This window comes from Peromyscus maniculatus, chromosome 5 (assembly GCF_049852395.1).
Source record: "Peromyscus maniculatus bairdii isolate BWxNUB_F1_BW_parent chromosome 5, HU_Pman_BW_mat_3.1, whole genome shotgun sequence".
NCBI lineage: Eukaryota > Metazoa > Chordata > Mammalia > Rodentia > Cricetidae > Peromyscus > Peromyscus maniculatus.
Genome location: NC_134856.1, coordinates 99335306 through 99351292, shown reverse-complemented (window position 1 = coordinate 99351292; position 15987 = coordinate 99335306). Strand labels below are relative to the sequence as shown.

Sequence of the window (15987 nt, the reverse complement as noted above, 5' to 3'; positions counted from 1 at the left end):
CATGGAGGCTGAAGGAGTGATAGTTAAATGAAGTAATGTTTCTTTCCGGGTGGAAATATTTAAGCCTTGCTTTCTACCTATGTAACAGGTAGACAGATGGGGATCAAGACAACATATTTCTTGGCTCTTATAATTAATCTTTTACCTCAGACTACTTCCTTCAATGAAAGTTCTTAACCAAAAAACCAAAACTTCTCCCCAAAAAACAAAACCCAAAAAACTCTGATTCCTAACAGTTAGAATATTTTCTCCAGGACACTTTATTAAATAAGTAACTAGTCTGTGTCTTCTTTAAAACTATTGGAGATAGAATGAATGGTAAAGTTGTGCACATTTAGGTTTAGATAAGAAACCCCTCCCCCATAATCTTTCATACTCCATAAAGACTCTTATAACACCTATAAACATGTGTATTTTATTCATTTGAACCAAAGCAACAGAAAAACCTGTTTAAGTAAAATCCAGTTTAGCTGACTGTTACAAGTGTGATGTATTTTCCAAACTTGGGGTCCAGACAGGTTCATGTGGTAGTCATCAGTGCTGTTTATCAAATATTTCCAGCTCTGGACTTCATGTCTGGCAACATGATGAGATTCTACTTCCTAGCTTTCTTATTGTGGGATGCAACTATGTGAGTAGATTTGGCTAAACTTCTTGGAACAGTGAGTCTCTGTCACCTCTAGGCTATGACATTTGACCCACTCCTGCTCTTATCCTCTTTGGTGTGGTGACTAGTAAATTCTTGAGATGTTGGCTTCTTCATTGCCCTTGGCTCTTGAATGGTGAAATGGAGCAGAGTCCACTATTGGTATTTTTATGAAAGAGAAGTGAATCTTTGTTCTTTTAAGCCACCTAGGTTTGGAGTTGTTATTATGATTGTATAATTTAGTACTTGTTACTGAAGCAAAATTAAGTCTATTCTTACTCATACAGGTAATATTTTTTTAGATAATCTTGTGATTCCCTCAGATGTTATCATTTGCCTTCAATATCAAATTTTTCAAAAGTATTTTTCAAAACTCCTAATGTTTGTAATTATAATTATTTATTTTTATTTGTATATGTGTATGAAGGCCATGTGCTATGGCATACATTTGGAGCTGGTTCTTACATTCTATCACATGAGTCCTGTGGATCAAACTCAGGTCATCAGGCTTAGAGGCAAGTTTTTTAAGCTACTGAGCCATCTCACAAGCTACTGCTCGCTAAATTCTAGTTTTATGATTTCCAAAAAGACCTTGTAAAAGACTTATCATTTCTATTACTATGCTCTTTCTTTCTCATTTTTATGTCATATCATGTGCATGTGATTTCTCAGACAAGGGAGGTTTCTTACCAGTCACTAACATGATGATCTATTGCCAAATCTCTAAGTAGTGCTGCATGCCATGATAGATACTAATATAAGATGGTATCCTTGACCAATGAATAATGGCTGCAATGCAAAAAGCACCATCTTCAGAGCACTTTAAAAAGTTTCATGTATGGCATGAGACTCTTAACACTTAGAGCAGTGGTTCTCAGCCTTCCTAATGCTGTGGCCCTTTAATATAAATCCTCATGTTGTGGTGACCTCAACCATATGATTATTTTTGTTGCTACTTCATAACTATAGTTTGCTACTGCTATGAATCATAATGTTAACATCTGTATTTTCCAATGGTCTCAGACAATTTCTGTGAAAGGGTTGTTAAACTCTAAAGGGATCATAATCCACAGGTTGAGAACCACTGATTTAGAGGATTCTCTTCACACTGAGATGAGCAGAGGGGACTGAACATGCAGAGTTTAGACAAAGGAGTAATGAGACTGAACATATTCATCTTCATCATCTCCCAGGTTGTATTTTCCATTCACAATTCTAAAGATAATGGAATACATAGGAAAATGTGGGGCTCGCCGCCTTTTTCTGCACTTCTTTCTGAATAAACTGTTGTCTCCTGCTCCTGCTCCTACTACAGAAGCTACAGGAAGCAGCTCTGCTTTGTGGTCAGATGAGAGGGAGGTGGGAACCAACATTCTAAGGAAACCCTCAGAAGCTGATGCCTGTGGTTTTCTGCTGCCCATTGTTATCCATGTGGCAGGATACACAGGCTCAAAGACATCTTCTGAGACGTTTGTGGGTAGCTTCAGCATTCTCATTAATTAAGAAATTAGATTGGTGGCTAGAAATTGGAAGGTAGGAATATCTGTATTTGACATTGAGGAAATGAAGCGTGGGAGAGGAGATGATAGCCAGCCTTTTCACATCAAACTGTAATGATTTGCTTACCATTGCTTTGGGGGTCATATTAACTTCAGCACCAAAGTTGGTCCCAGGGCAGGCTGGCTGGTCCTTCTGAGGATGGATTCATCTTGCAAGATTTCCTGTATAACCATGATTCTGAGTAGTATAAATAACCTATTGATTATAAGTCTTCATTTTCTTCCCCTAAATTGCCCATCAGATTTTCTTGTTTAAAAAGCAAATTAAAAATGTGATTGCTTTTGATCTCTAAACCAATATCCTTGGGCTTACGAGCTTGTGGCTAATACATAATAAACAGTAAAAGTATCTGTGTTCATTAGTGTAATTTCAGACCTCAAGGTCCCCTTTGAAGCAGCTACTTATTACTTTCTCAACTTTTACTCCCTTTGCCTGGGTCCACATCCAGACTGTCAGGTAAGAGAGGAACCTTATATGGCCTATAGGGCCTAGCATGTAGATACTGGTGTCTGAGCCTAGGAAGCTACCCTTACTTGCATTTGAATTTTTTTGTTTTTGCTTATCGAGAATTTTATGCATTAGTATATTTGAAAACTCATTGAGTCCATTTATGCTACTCATATGTATATGTGTTTAAAGTTGCTCATTTGGGATTGAATGACCTATTAGTGGGTTTGTAAAAGACTGATTTTTGCTCTCTCAGCAGCCATTAATTTTCTCTATCTATAGGTGGAGCCTCATGTGATTGCCACCATCCACATTAGCATGTCAACTGATGTTGTCCTTGTATGGGTCTTGTTTAGGCAACCATATTGTTGAAATATCATGGATATACCTTCCCTGGTGTATATAAAAGACATTATCTTATGGCAGCCATCCTGGCCCTGCGATTCTTACAATCTTTCTGTTCCATCTTCTGCCATGTTCTCCAAGCCTTAGGTATGGGGGTTGTGTTCTAGTTATACCAACTGAAGCTAGGCACCTCATGGTCAGTTGTTCTCTTCATTTTTATGTTTCAGATTTATATAATGGTCTCTATCTAGTGCAAATAGAACCTTTTTGGATGAGTGAAAGCTACAGTTTCTTGTGGGAATAAAGCTGTAGAATGCCATTGGGAACTACACTGGTTTAGTGACGTGCCAGTAGTAGGCTTTGTTTACAGTATCAGTCAAAAGTTTCCTCCTATTAAGCTGGCCCTAAGTCCAATTAGACAGCTTGTTGGTTATCTCCAAAATATAAGTGCCACTATTTTACCCTTTGGGATATCTTATGCTGACCACAATAGGGCTCTGTACCTGGCTAGGACTATTGGCTGCTTTTCTACCTTTAAAGCTTATTCATAACCTTCAGATACTATGCAAGCTAATCCTCCAGGAAGAGGCTTCCAGGCTAGTACCAGCTCAATCCCTCCAAGTCCTATGTCCATCATGCTTGGTATCTTCAGCAATAAGAATATGCCTTCAAGTTCTAAAAGGCAACCAAGGGCAATGGCAATAGCTTACATGGTTTGGGAGTCTCTTGGCCTATCCCGATCAACAACTTGAGAGGAAATTTTCCATGCCTAACACCGGGTTTCTTAGCAGATAATATATAGCTCTTTGGGGAGGGACATTGTCACCCTAGGTCGTATAATCTCATTTTACTACATATATATTTATATAATTTTGTTTATTGTTATTAAGTAAACATAAATTGTTTCCCTATAGCCTTTGTAGACATCCTTAGTATTATTTATCCCTCCTCCTCTCTCCCTTTGTATTATCCCCCTACCTTCTTCCCAATTAATGTTCTTACCCCATTTATTTTCTCTTTCCCACTTGAAAGCATCTGCGTCCTAATCGCCCTCCTCTCCCTCCCTCTATGATCCTTTTTTCCTTCCTGGCTTTTGTGTTTCACCTAGGTTGTATATTCATATCTAAAGATTTAGAAATAAGGTTCACAAGTAAAAGAGAACTTTGGTGTTTGTCTTTCTGGGACTGGGTTACCTCACTCAGTATAATATTTTCTAATTATATCCATTTACCTACAAATTTCATGACTTCATGAATGGGCTGTGGGTATGAAACGAGTTCTCAAAAGAAGAAATGAAAATGACTAAGAAATATTTTAAAGAGTATCTGACATGCTTAGCAATTAGGAAAATGAAAATTAAAAGTGCTTTGAGAGTTCATCTTACCCCTGTCAGAATGACTAAAATCAAGAAAACAACTGATAACAAATGCTAGTGAAGATGTGGGGAAAGGGGAACATTCGTTCAATGTTAATGAGTTAATGATTTGCAATTTCATTCCACTAATGGAATTCATTAATTCTACTAGTGGAAATCATTGTGGAAAATTCCCTAAAAGCTAAATGTAAATCTACCATATGGCCTAGATATACCACTCCTTGGTATATGGCCAAAGGACTTGACGTCCTGTTCAACAGATACTTGCTCGGCCATATTTATTGTCATTCTGTTCACAACAGCAAGGATAACAACCTAAAAGTCTCATGTCTGATGAATGGGTAATGAAAATATGGTACAAACAGTGGAATACTATTCAACTGTAAAGAAGAATGGAGCATATTTTAGCCTGCCTCTAGTGCTGGCATCCCTGTTTCCTCATTGTAGGTGCTACAAATGAGAGGAATGTCCCTCTTCCTCTGAAGTACACTGTACTTATTGAATCCAGAGCCACATATGTTATGCAGCTCCATCTACAGGACTGGTACCATGATCCACACCTGAGGTAGAGAGCAGTGTGTTCTGGCTGTCGGTATCCTCCTTGGATGTATACACAAAACAATCTCATTGCTGGTTTTTTTTTTCTTCTTCAGGAAACTACTCCCAAACAAATAGGAACAGAAAATTCCAGTAACGAAAAAAATAGAGCCAGAATTCATATCTACTCTCTCATTAGTTGTTGTAAATTCCAATTTAAACTTATTCTGGATCCTGCATACCTAAGAACGGTTACTTCCTAGATGCATGCCTGTTTCTCCATCAGAATGCTACTGATCTTGTATGAGAGAACTTTTGAGACTTTGCTTATTAGTCCCCAAAGCTTCCACATCAATTTGGGGAATAAAATTTTAACAAGCCATTATCACTTGGGCCATGTTGGAAGACATAGGAGACTAAGGCCCTGACTTGCTCTATGAATCACAAAAGTGAAAAATGGACTGTTTTTCTTTGCTTGGTCAAAATGATGTAGAGTTTTGAGAGTGAGAAAATCTTTCGTGGCCTGCTTTTCAATGACCCAAGGACTTAATATGCCAAGATGCAAGACATTCACTCTCATCAGGGTCTTATCTTCAAGTACTGGATGACAACCAAGGGAAACATCAAGAGCCTACATTGTTTGGGGAGTGTCTTGTTTTCCTCTGACCAACAACTCAAACAGAGATTTCCCAGCATGGCACTGGAGATTTTCCTCAGATAGTTATAGGTCTTATGGAGAGCATTATCACTCCCAGTATCATAACTTGAGACAGTGGCTCAAAGTTCATTGTCTTGTGCCAAAGAAATTTGCTACTGTGGACTTCCTTGGAAGTAAGCAAAGTGAAAACAGACTTTAATAATAATTATTACAGAAAAGTAAGAAATCAAAGAAAAGTGGGAAATTAAGGAAAAGTGAGAGGGAAAAAGCCAGATTTCCTAGAGAGTCAAAAGCTGTTGAATTTGTTCTGGTGGTTTTATAGAACAGTGGCAGAAATTGAGCAGAGGCTGATGTCATCTCTTCTGAAACTGGTCTATGTTTCGGCTATCATGGGCCAAGTCAATAGAGGGTCTACACACCCTATGTAAATCCCTCTAGCCCAACCAGAGAGATAGTCATGCTCTATTCATGTGCATAAATACTTCTAATTAGTTGCCCATATTTAATATTATGTTCTAATAATTTTGTTCAAAACATGAGATGCATCATTGTTATATAGCAAAATAAATGGGATTCTGTGAATCTAATATCAATTCTAGAAAAAAAAGCAGATGATTTTAGGTTCAATATTTACATGAAATTCTAATACCATTTGTATTAGAGGGAAATTAATACATCCAAACCATTTGTAGGGTCTTAAATAGAGATTAGCCAAAGAATTTTCTTAGTGAGTAGCTTCCAGAACAATCTTTGTGTGTTATAATAGTAACTGTACATTCTATAAACATCTAATGCCGTGTTTTGCTGACCTGAAGATTTCAGTTTGCTTCATTAGCCACAAGAGAGAAAGCCAGGCACTGACTTCCCACTGAACTATAACCACTGAGCACATACCCATATGGTACTGGGGTAATGGATTTCTGAGTGACAAAAGAATACTGCTTAAAAGCATTTTTAAGGTTTGGATTCTTTTATGGAGATAATTAGGTAAACCACAAAATACTCTGATTTTATGTTGTGGTCCATCAACATGAAATTCCACAATGTGGTATATCACACTAACCTCACGCTTCTCTCTTCCAGTATTTGATGACAGCTGCTATCCTCAGAAAGCTTAAAACACAAAATAAGAGCTAAACGTAGTGACCAAATTCAAAGTAGTTGTCTTAAAGACCCAGGATTGCTCTTTGCCAGAAGTTTTTACTTTAAAGTATCCAATATTTTCACTTTGACATAGTTCTTTGACCTATTTGATTGCCCATAATGATTCTTAGGATTTTATGTAGCTTAGACTAGCCTCTACCTCACTATGTACTAGAGAATAATTCTGAACTTGTGATCCTGTACCCATTTTTAGAGTGCTGGAATTACATGTGTGTATCACTATGCCCTTTGCTGAAGTGCTAGGAATCAAACCCAGGACCTCATGCATGCTAGATGAACAATGTACCAACTGAGCATCATGACCAGGCTCTGGAATTCTAAACATGGCTTTTCACTTCAAACAGCTCAGCTGAACTTTGCTAATCTACTCTTATTACTCTCATGTAGGTTATAGCCTAGATCTATCCTTAGATTATGCCTATTGACAAGTCATTGAGAAAATCTCTGAAAATATAAGTTTCTAATTTTACAGGAAGTTGTAGTCTCTTATGAGAAACTAGAAGAACTATGTCTTGCTTTGGATTGGCCTAGGTGTTCTCCAAGAGCTTATGTGTTGAGTGCGTGGTTATCTTTAGTGTGGCAATATTAGTAGGCAATTTGGAATCATTAAGAGATAGGACTCGTGGAAAATTATTAGGTCAAGAAGGGTGTTACTCTTGGAGGAAATAGATGCAACTCTTACTAGATCTCATGAGAGTGTTGTAAAAACACCTAAGCTAGCATTTTCCCCTGGCGCAGGCTTCCTCTTTACAGTTTCTCTGCTACATACAATCCTACCACGATCTGTTTGCGATGATATGATATAGCTAGAGGATTCTTTACCTCAGTTGGACCCATGTTGTTTGGAATTTCAGCCTCCAGAACTTTGAGTGACCTGAACTTCTTTGCTTTATAGGTTATCCACCTTCAAATACTTCATTATAGCAATATAAAAATCCTAATTCAAACTGTTGCCTACCCTCCTAGGATCTTTCATTCTTTTGTGCATCTATTCTTTCTAGAATTACTGTCTCTTTATTCCATAAGACCAGTGATACTGCCCTTGACATTCTAGTAGTTGCTCAAACACCCTTCGACAGAAGAAGGACCTTACACTTTTTTTTCTACTTATTACAAATAATGGTATTCTCTCAGCACTATGAAGCTTTGCAGAATCCATAATGCTGAGATTTTGTAGCAAGGGAAATGCCATAGTCATTTTAAGCATGAACAGGTCTGAACAGAGCAAATTTCTCATCTGAGCTCTGGGGAACTTACTTTCTAAGAAAAGTTGGATGAAATTTTCATTTATAATTATTACCAACTTTGAACTGTAAATGTTTTTAAAAAGAATATCCTGTCTCTATTTAAGGATAAATATAAACTAAGATAATAAAACATAATGCTTGGAAATTTGGGTGTTATTAACTATCAAACATGGTTAGGAATATATATATATATATATATATATATATATATATATATATATATATATATGGTTTGATAATAACAGCAAAAATATTTTCATTGGGATTTAAAAAAATCATGTGTATAAGTATTTTGCCCACATGAATGTATGTATGCTATGTGCATGCCTGTTGCCTGCAAAGTTCAGAAGGGGGCATCAGATCTCCTGAACCTGAAGTTAGGGATGGTAGTGAGCCATCATGTGGGTGCTAGGAACTCAACTTGGGTTCTCTGAAAAAGCAAAACATGCTTTTAACCAGTAAGATATCTCTCCAAAGCCCCTTACCCTTTTGGAGACAAGGCCTCATTAAATAGCTGACTGGCCTGGAACGTACTAAACCATTGAACTCATAGAGATCCAGCTTCCTCTGCCTCCACACTGTTGGGATTAAAGGCATAAACCATCATGCCTCACTTTTTTTTAATTGTCGAAAACGAATCAGTGTTTATGATACATGGGAATTGTTTTGAAATCAATTATATATTCCTTTGTTTATGTTTTTTTGTTATTAATGTGATTTATTTAGGGTGAGTATTTGAGAAACAAGCTCTCATTCTATAGTCCAGGCTGAACTTAAATTTATAAGGCATGTCTCCTACCTCAGTCTTTTGAGTGCTGGAATTACAAGTGGGAACCATTACACCCAGTTTATGTATTTTCTGTATCTGCTTTCATGCTAAGGAATGGAATAGTTGCATTAGAGACAATATAGGCTATAAAATCTGTATACTTGGCTTGTGGCTCTTTTATAGAGTAGATTTAATAACATTTTCTTTCATCTGTTTATTCTCTAAGTCATGAGTTCTCAGGTCCAATGGAACAGTTGAAGCCATAATGAGTCAGAAGATGGAGTCCTTAGACTAAATATGACTGTGAGAGCTACAAGCACAGGCATACAGAATTTTCTGTTGAATTCTCAGATATTATGAACAGTGCAGCCAGTGATCCCCAAATTAAAAATAATCACACTGATAGCTCTCAATTTGTAAAGCAACTGTATTCTTTAACAATTCAGTATTTTAAAACTATTTCAAATGGCTTTCCACATACAGCAAATGAGTTCTAGTTTACAGAACTATATGCAGGGTTTTCACAATTATGAGTGAAAAGTAGAACAATTCAAAGTAATAATGAAGGGCTAATTTTTCATTTGAAGAATTTTGTTTATATTTGATTAGTTCTTTGCCCAGATCCACTCTCCACTTTCCTACCCGTCCAACTTTGTATCGTTTTTTTTTTTTAAACCACAAAGACCAATTTGTGCTACCTAAATATTTTTGGATGTGTGGTCTTCCATGGGAGTTTACTTGACTCACTACTAATTATACACTTAGAAAAACATGTTTGTCCTTCTTCCAGAAGCTAACAATTGCCAATAGCTCCATGGATAGTGGTGTAATTTTTAGCACAACTCCTCATCTCTATGGTGCTGAGATCTGGTCTGCTTTGTAAATTTGCCCCAGTATATTCTTTTTCTAGTATGCTCTTCCAAGCATGCAGTTCTGGTGCTGTTCTTTAAAATTCTGTGGTGGTTCAAGATTCAGACCACTTTCTTCAGCACTGTGAGTCAAACCAAATTCTTGATTTGATAACTAGCCATCCTGAAGTACCAAGCTTTTCAATAACCATTCTCTGTCCTGTTCTATTCCCTTGACTCAGAAGCAACAATTTCCTTTACCATGGAAATAAAATTCCATGCAGACCTTTCATTTATTTTCCTTGTGTATTTTGAAGGAAAAAGGCAGTAATATGTATGCTATCTTTCTCAATGTTAACTGAGAGTGCTTACTTCCTGCTCTGCAGGTTTAGGGATCGTTGAAAAAAAAAATTAAACAAAAAGCAAAAACCAAACCAAACACACAATCTTCTAGTAAGGCTGTGATGTTCTTTTGTGTAGGAAAAAAAAAAAAGGAACCCATAATATACTCTGAACATTACATGAACACCTTTAGTTTATTGCTCAGCTTGCCATTTTAGATAAATGACCTCTTTCATTGCCTTTAGAATGTACTGGAATATAACAGGATATCATGTTTTTCTTCTTCTGGGAGATGCCTTTCATAGAAAGAAAATGATGTACTAAACTAACTTACCTTAATCTGACTTTCTAATTTTAAGCAATTTATTGTGGAGAATTGTTTCATTCAGGACGAAAGGCTCATTGAACACTCCTGCTTCTGTGTTCCTTTATCACCAGAGGAATTGGAAGGCACGATATAGCTAGTGTAGGGTGCTTCTCTGTAGTTAGAGTACTAGGTAGGGCTGAGTTAAATTTCTTTTTCCAACAAATTATCACACTTCTCTCCTGCACCCTCTCCCCATTTGAAACAGACTGGTATACTTAGCTGGGGGTGGGAAGAACACAACAGAGTGTCGGGGGGCAGGTGAGGAAGGGTTAGTGAGCTGACCTGGATTCAGGGGCTTGGGTTTGTTGGATGATTTTCCCTCACCCAATGGTTTTATTCACCTAAAACGCAAGGTGTTGGAGTCTGTGAGTCCTCTGCTGGCAGATAATGCCACCTCCAGCACCTTTAGCTATTGTTAACAAAGGTGCAGATTTTCCCAGGATTGACGCATTGGGAGTGTGTGGGGGGATGACCCTGAATTTTAACAGGATGACCATAAAAAGCACAGCCTTCCCTAATCAAGACATTTTGAATCATGTCTGAAGGAGAAAAGGAAAAGAAGTGACTTATTTTATGTTCTACCCTTTTATCTTCCTAACAACACATTTACTCTTTGGTGAAATGTTCTAATGACATTAGATTCAATAGTACCCATGTATATATCTTGTTCAGTGGAAATAAAAGCAAAAGAATAGAATTACTAACCCTTCCACTCATTAGAGAGTTAGATTTGGCATTTTTGTGTGCTATAATTATGTTTCACATAGATCTGTCTACAATCAGTATTTTAATTTCAGAACTTGAAGATGAAATTTCATCAGTTTGTTTGTTTTGGTGCTGAAAATCATACCTATAGTTCCATGTATGCTAGGCAAGTGTTCCAATGTGAGGTACATCCACATTATTATTATTTTCATCATTCAACAAACATCAGTGGATACCTACTTCATAAATTGTATCCTGCATATAAGTACTAAGACATGGAGAAGAAAAGTGACCATTTATAATGGGGAAAAGATTAGTCCAGGGGACTTGCAGTATATAAAAGTACTCTTAAAGGATGGTTACATTTTAGGGATGGAAAAGCTGAGAGGGAAGAATAGTAGTACCGAAAGAGGCATAATTTGGGCATAATTTGTGACATGGCAAAGGATACAATGTCTATGTGTTTTTCAGAGATGAGATGACTTGGCAGACAGTAGATAGTGGAAAGATAAACTGGTAGATATGTATCTCAGATGAATGTGTGTGTGTGTGTGTGTGTGTGTGTGTGTGTGTGTGTGTGTGTGTGTGTGTGTGTGCTGGATGTTGAACACAAGGCATTGTACATACTAAGCAAGTACTCTTCTACTGATGTAAATCTTACACCCTTGGTTTTAAGACAAGTTCTCATCATGTGGCTTAGGCTGCCCTTGAACTTGCAGTATAGTACAGGGCTAATATGGTCATTTGAGAGCCTAGGGATCTAGGAAATGGACAGTGGTGAACAGTGGGGCTGGTATGGTAGTAAGAATCGGGGTGTGAATGATCTTGTGCTAGGGATATTGGAATCTACCTAGCCAGAGGAGGGATATTATAAAGGATGGTAAGCAGGATACAATGGTGATGGCTTTGCAGTTTGGAAATCTACCTCAGGAAGGCAGAGAGAGAGAGAGAGAGAGAGAGAGAGAGAGAGAGAGAGAGAGAAAGAGAGAGAGAGAGAGAGAGAGAGAGAGAGAGAGAGAGAGAGAGAGAGAGAGAGAGAGAGAGAACAGTAGGAGAATAGATAAAGCTGCAAGAGGCAGCTCTTTTGCTTCTTTTTTATTTTATTTTATTTTATAATACAATTCAGTTCTACATATCAGCCAAAGATTCCCTTGTTCTCCCCCCTCCCACCCCTCTCCCCTTCCCCCCAGCCTACCCCCCATTTCCACCTCCTCCAGGGCAAAGCCTCCTCTGAGGACTGAGATCAACCTGGTAGACTCAGTCCAGGCAGGTCCAGTCCCCTTCTCCCAGTCCGAGCCAAGCGACCCTGCATAAGCCCCAGCCAACTCATACAATGAGCACAGGACCCGGTCCCACTGCCTGGATGCTTCCCAAACAGAAGAGAAAGATAATCATCCCTAGAAAGAAGACTAACTGGAAAACTTCAAGAGGTAGAGACTAGTTGGACAGGATGAAGAAGACAGAAAATGAGAGAAGACTTGAAGTGAAGATGACAGGGGCACAAGGATGGGAAAAATAGAGGTTTGCTGTCACAGTCACAACTTTTGCTTTGGCTATATTGAGTTTGAGATGACTGTATTTAAACATATCCAATAAATAGATGGACATATAGGTCTGGAGCTCAGAGATAAGACATGCTGAGGGATATATGTGAAAATCACTGGTGTAGATCCATGGAGAGAGGTGAGGGTAAACAGCAGAGAGAACCACATGTTTCTTTTTCACTTAGAGCAGTGGTTCTCAACCTGTAGGTCATTGACCCTTTGGCAAACCTCTGTCTCCAAAAATATTTACATAACAATTCATAACAGTAGCAAAATTACAGTTATGAAGTAGCAATAAAAATAATTTTGTGGTTGGGGTCACCACAACATGAGGAACTGTATTTCAGGGTCACAGCATTAGGAAGGCTGAGAACCATTGGCTTAGAGGGACATAATTGAGGATGAAGTTTGGATAACATTTTACCTTAGTGAGAACATTACTTAAAAGTAAGAATTTCAAGACATTTACTTTAACTCTTTAACTTTTTCTGTTCAAATCTTTAACACTGAGCCTATAAACTTTAGCAGCATTTTATATTAAATATCAACCAAGGTATGTTTATAAGAAATCATATTAAATTAGAAATGACTTAAAAATAAACTCAAGATCAATTTATACTATTTTAAAGGATAAAATAACGTGCATGATAAAATATCAAAGATTGAGTTCTTTTTGGGTGGGCTTTGGAATGGGAAAATAGAAAATATTTAATTTATTTTGATTCAAGAACTAATACATATTGATTTTTATTTATGTGCATATGCATAACTATTTCTAAAAATGCCTAGAATTTTAAGCTTTCAAAGAGGAGAAAGCATTGAGAGATCATGTTGAAAAATCTTATTTCCATAGACAAGGAAACTACTGTAAGTTTGAGAAACCCTTAAGAACTTTCTTCATAATTCACATTGCCACTTAAAGGCTGAGGGAAGTTATTCAGGAGAGAAAACACCGATTTTGTTTAAAAATAATATTAGTAGTCGCTAATATGTGTTGAGTGCTTACTGGGTATAGTGAAGTTTCTAAATATTCCACACAAATCATTTCGTTTAATTCTCACAGTCCTGATATGTTATTTCCATTTCCAAAATGAGGTAACAAAGGCTCAGGGAGGTAAGACATTTTCCTAAGCTTCTAGGTCTGTTAAATTACAGAACTGGGGTTCAAGTGTAGTTTCTGCCTTGTCCACTCCCATTCTGAATATCGCAGGGCTGTCTATGGAGAACCTTTGGCTTAAATGCTATCCATAAGTGTTGCCCACATGGATTTTAGTATTATGAATTGAGGATCTTAAACCTGTGGTTTTTAAAAATATGAAACACTGAAGTTCTGTGTCTCCTTAAAATATCCCTAATTTATCACATTGGGCAGCCCATCTGCCTTTCTGGAGCTCTTGGTATCAAACAACCCTTTGTTGGGGTCTAGGATCCTGTTTCTTCCACATTACATAATACAACATGTATGAAGTAGATCAGGATGTAGCTAATTTACAACTTCCCTATGTGGTTCCTGAATCATTTTTCATTTTTTAGGTGGAAAATCAGTACTCTATTTTCAATCTCCTCCGTACACTCTAGGCAACACTTAAATATTTAACTCTTAGCAATTTTTTTAATGGAATAGGGTTTTCCTTTTGGGTCATTTTCATAGAGTAAGTTTGGTTGTCCAAACACACTGAAATTCGTTGGAGATTATTGTTTCAACACATGTGAGCCGAAGGCCAAATATGAGCAACACATGATATTTTGTTACATTTCATGAACAAAACCACTGTTTTGTGGTATAATACAAAACATAACTAAGTAGTTTAGATTATTATCAGGCATTACAAGGTTAGGTTTTTCAATTTATGTGATTACTCAAAGCTCATTAGAAATATATTCTCTAGCTCTAGGAAATGTAGCTTAGAAAATTGTGGTTCTCCCTTGTGAAAATGGTATATTTTTAGTCTATTTACTATGGTTTTACTTTATCTTAATTATATTCTTTTGTACTTTTAGTACAATAGTCAAATTTACAAATAAACTTACAGTATATTTTGCCATGAGCCAAAAAGGGTAAGAATGAAGAGGAAGAAAACACACTGTTATTTATGTACTTGTTCTCTGTTTTCAGAAAGTCATGGACACTCTCCTAACAATGAGGTCAGTGTTGCGCTTGGCACTTCTTTAGACAGAAGAAATGCTGTGTAATAGAGACTGTGGAGTTGTTCTGGTGCTGGCATACAATGAAGAGCCAGGCTGGCCTTCTGGTGCTCTTGTTTTCTCACTTGGGAAATGAGCCTAGCATCCCATACCCTGCTGTGTTAAGAGTTCTTTGAGCAGCAGTTTAGGCATGGCGTGAGACATGCAATGGCATCTATGGGCCATACTCTCCTGGTTTTGAGATCTTGAGCACACGGATTATCTTTTTTAAGGCCTAGGTTCCTCATCAATAAAACAAGGTAGTGATAGTGTCTACAAAACAGAATTATTGTGCAGATGAAATCAGGTGACATATGTATGTATCAAGGACCCAGGTATGTGTGAAGTAACTTCTTACTGCATTCTAAGCTCTTGTTTGTTTTTTTATTACAATGCAAATATCACCCCCATTTTACTCTAAGAACACTATTTCTAAATTTTGCTAAATGACCCTGAAGGGTCATTACTGGGAGGCTAATAAAATATGTTTCTTTAAAATGAAATCCAGACCTCATACTTGGTGCTGCTACTTACAGTAAGCCTCTTCTGAGAATTTGCCACACTTTTCTCTAAGAGTATTAATATTTTATCCCACTAAAGTCTGATTATTGTAAGGCAAAGATTATTATCTCCATTTTGCAAACCTATAATGATACCATTTATTTCTGTTAGCCTCAGTTGATAGGTGAAAATCTCAGACACAGAGTGGGTTAGAAACTTGCCCAGTGTCGCACAGACATTGAGTTTTTCTGCTTATCTTTTTTATCCCACACCATATGAAGCAGCTGTCTCATTGACTGCCACAGAACTGCCTCTGGAGCTGTGGGTCTTAATCTTCCCAATGCTGCAATCCTTTAATACAGTTCCTTATGTTGTGTTGACCCCAACCATGAAATTATGTTGTTGCTACTTCATAACTGTAATGTTGCTACTGTTATGAATTATAATGTTAATATCTGATATTCCAGGTATCTGGTATGTGACCCCTCTGAAAGAGTCATTCGACTAAAGCACTCATGACCCACAGATTGAGAAACATTGCTCTAGGTACTGTTAACTGTTGACATTTTGTTAGTGTATGCTGCCTTAAAGTATAGCTGGGAAGCATGATCCTTTACTCTTCACTGAGATTCCATATCTCTAAGTCATAATAATGATCCTCTAATGTATTTTGAAGCATCAATGTGTGTACCTGAGTGTGTCTTATGGTCAGTGTGTGTTACTCTACTATGTCTGGTATCCATCATGT

At 37.3% G+C, this 15987-nt stretch overlaps 1 protein-coding gene across 10 annotated transcripts in view; it reads left to right on the top strand.

The window, feature by feature from the left end:
* The window catches only part of Sugct (succinyl-CoA:glutarate-CoA transferase), a 727080-nt gene that overhangs the window by 450966 nt on the left and 260127 nt on the right, over positions 1 to 15987 (top strand). Inside the window, exon 13 of one of the 10 annotated variants that reach the window (XM_076572957.1) lies at positions 15707 to 15736. The exons of the other annotated variants lie outside the window; for them this stretch is intronic. Coding sequence (XP_076429072.1) covers positions 15707 to 15721 — 15 coding nt within the window. The 3' untranslated portion in view covers positions 15722 to 15736. Of the gene's footprint in view, positions 1 to 15706; positions 15737 to 15987 lie in introns of those variants that run through there. 10 annotated transcript variants of the gene reach the window in all.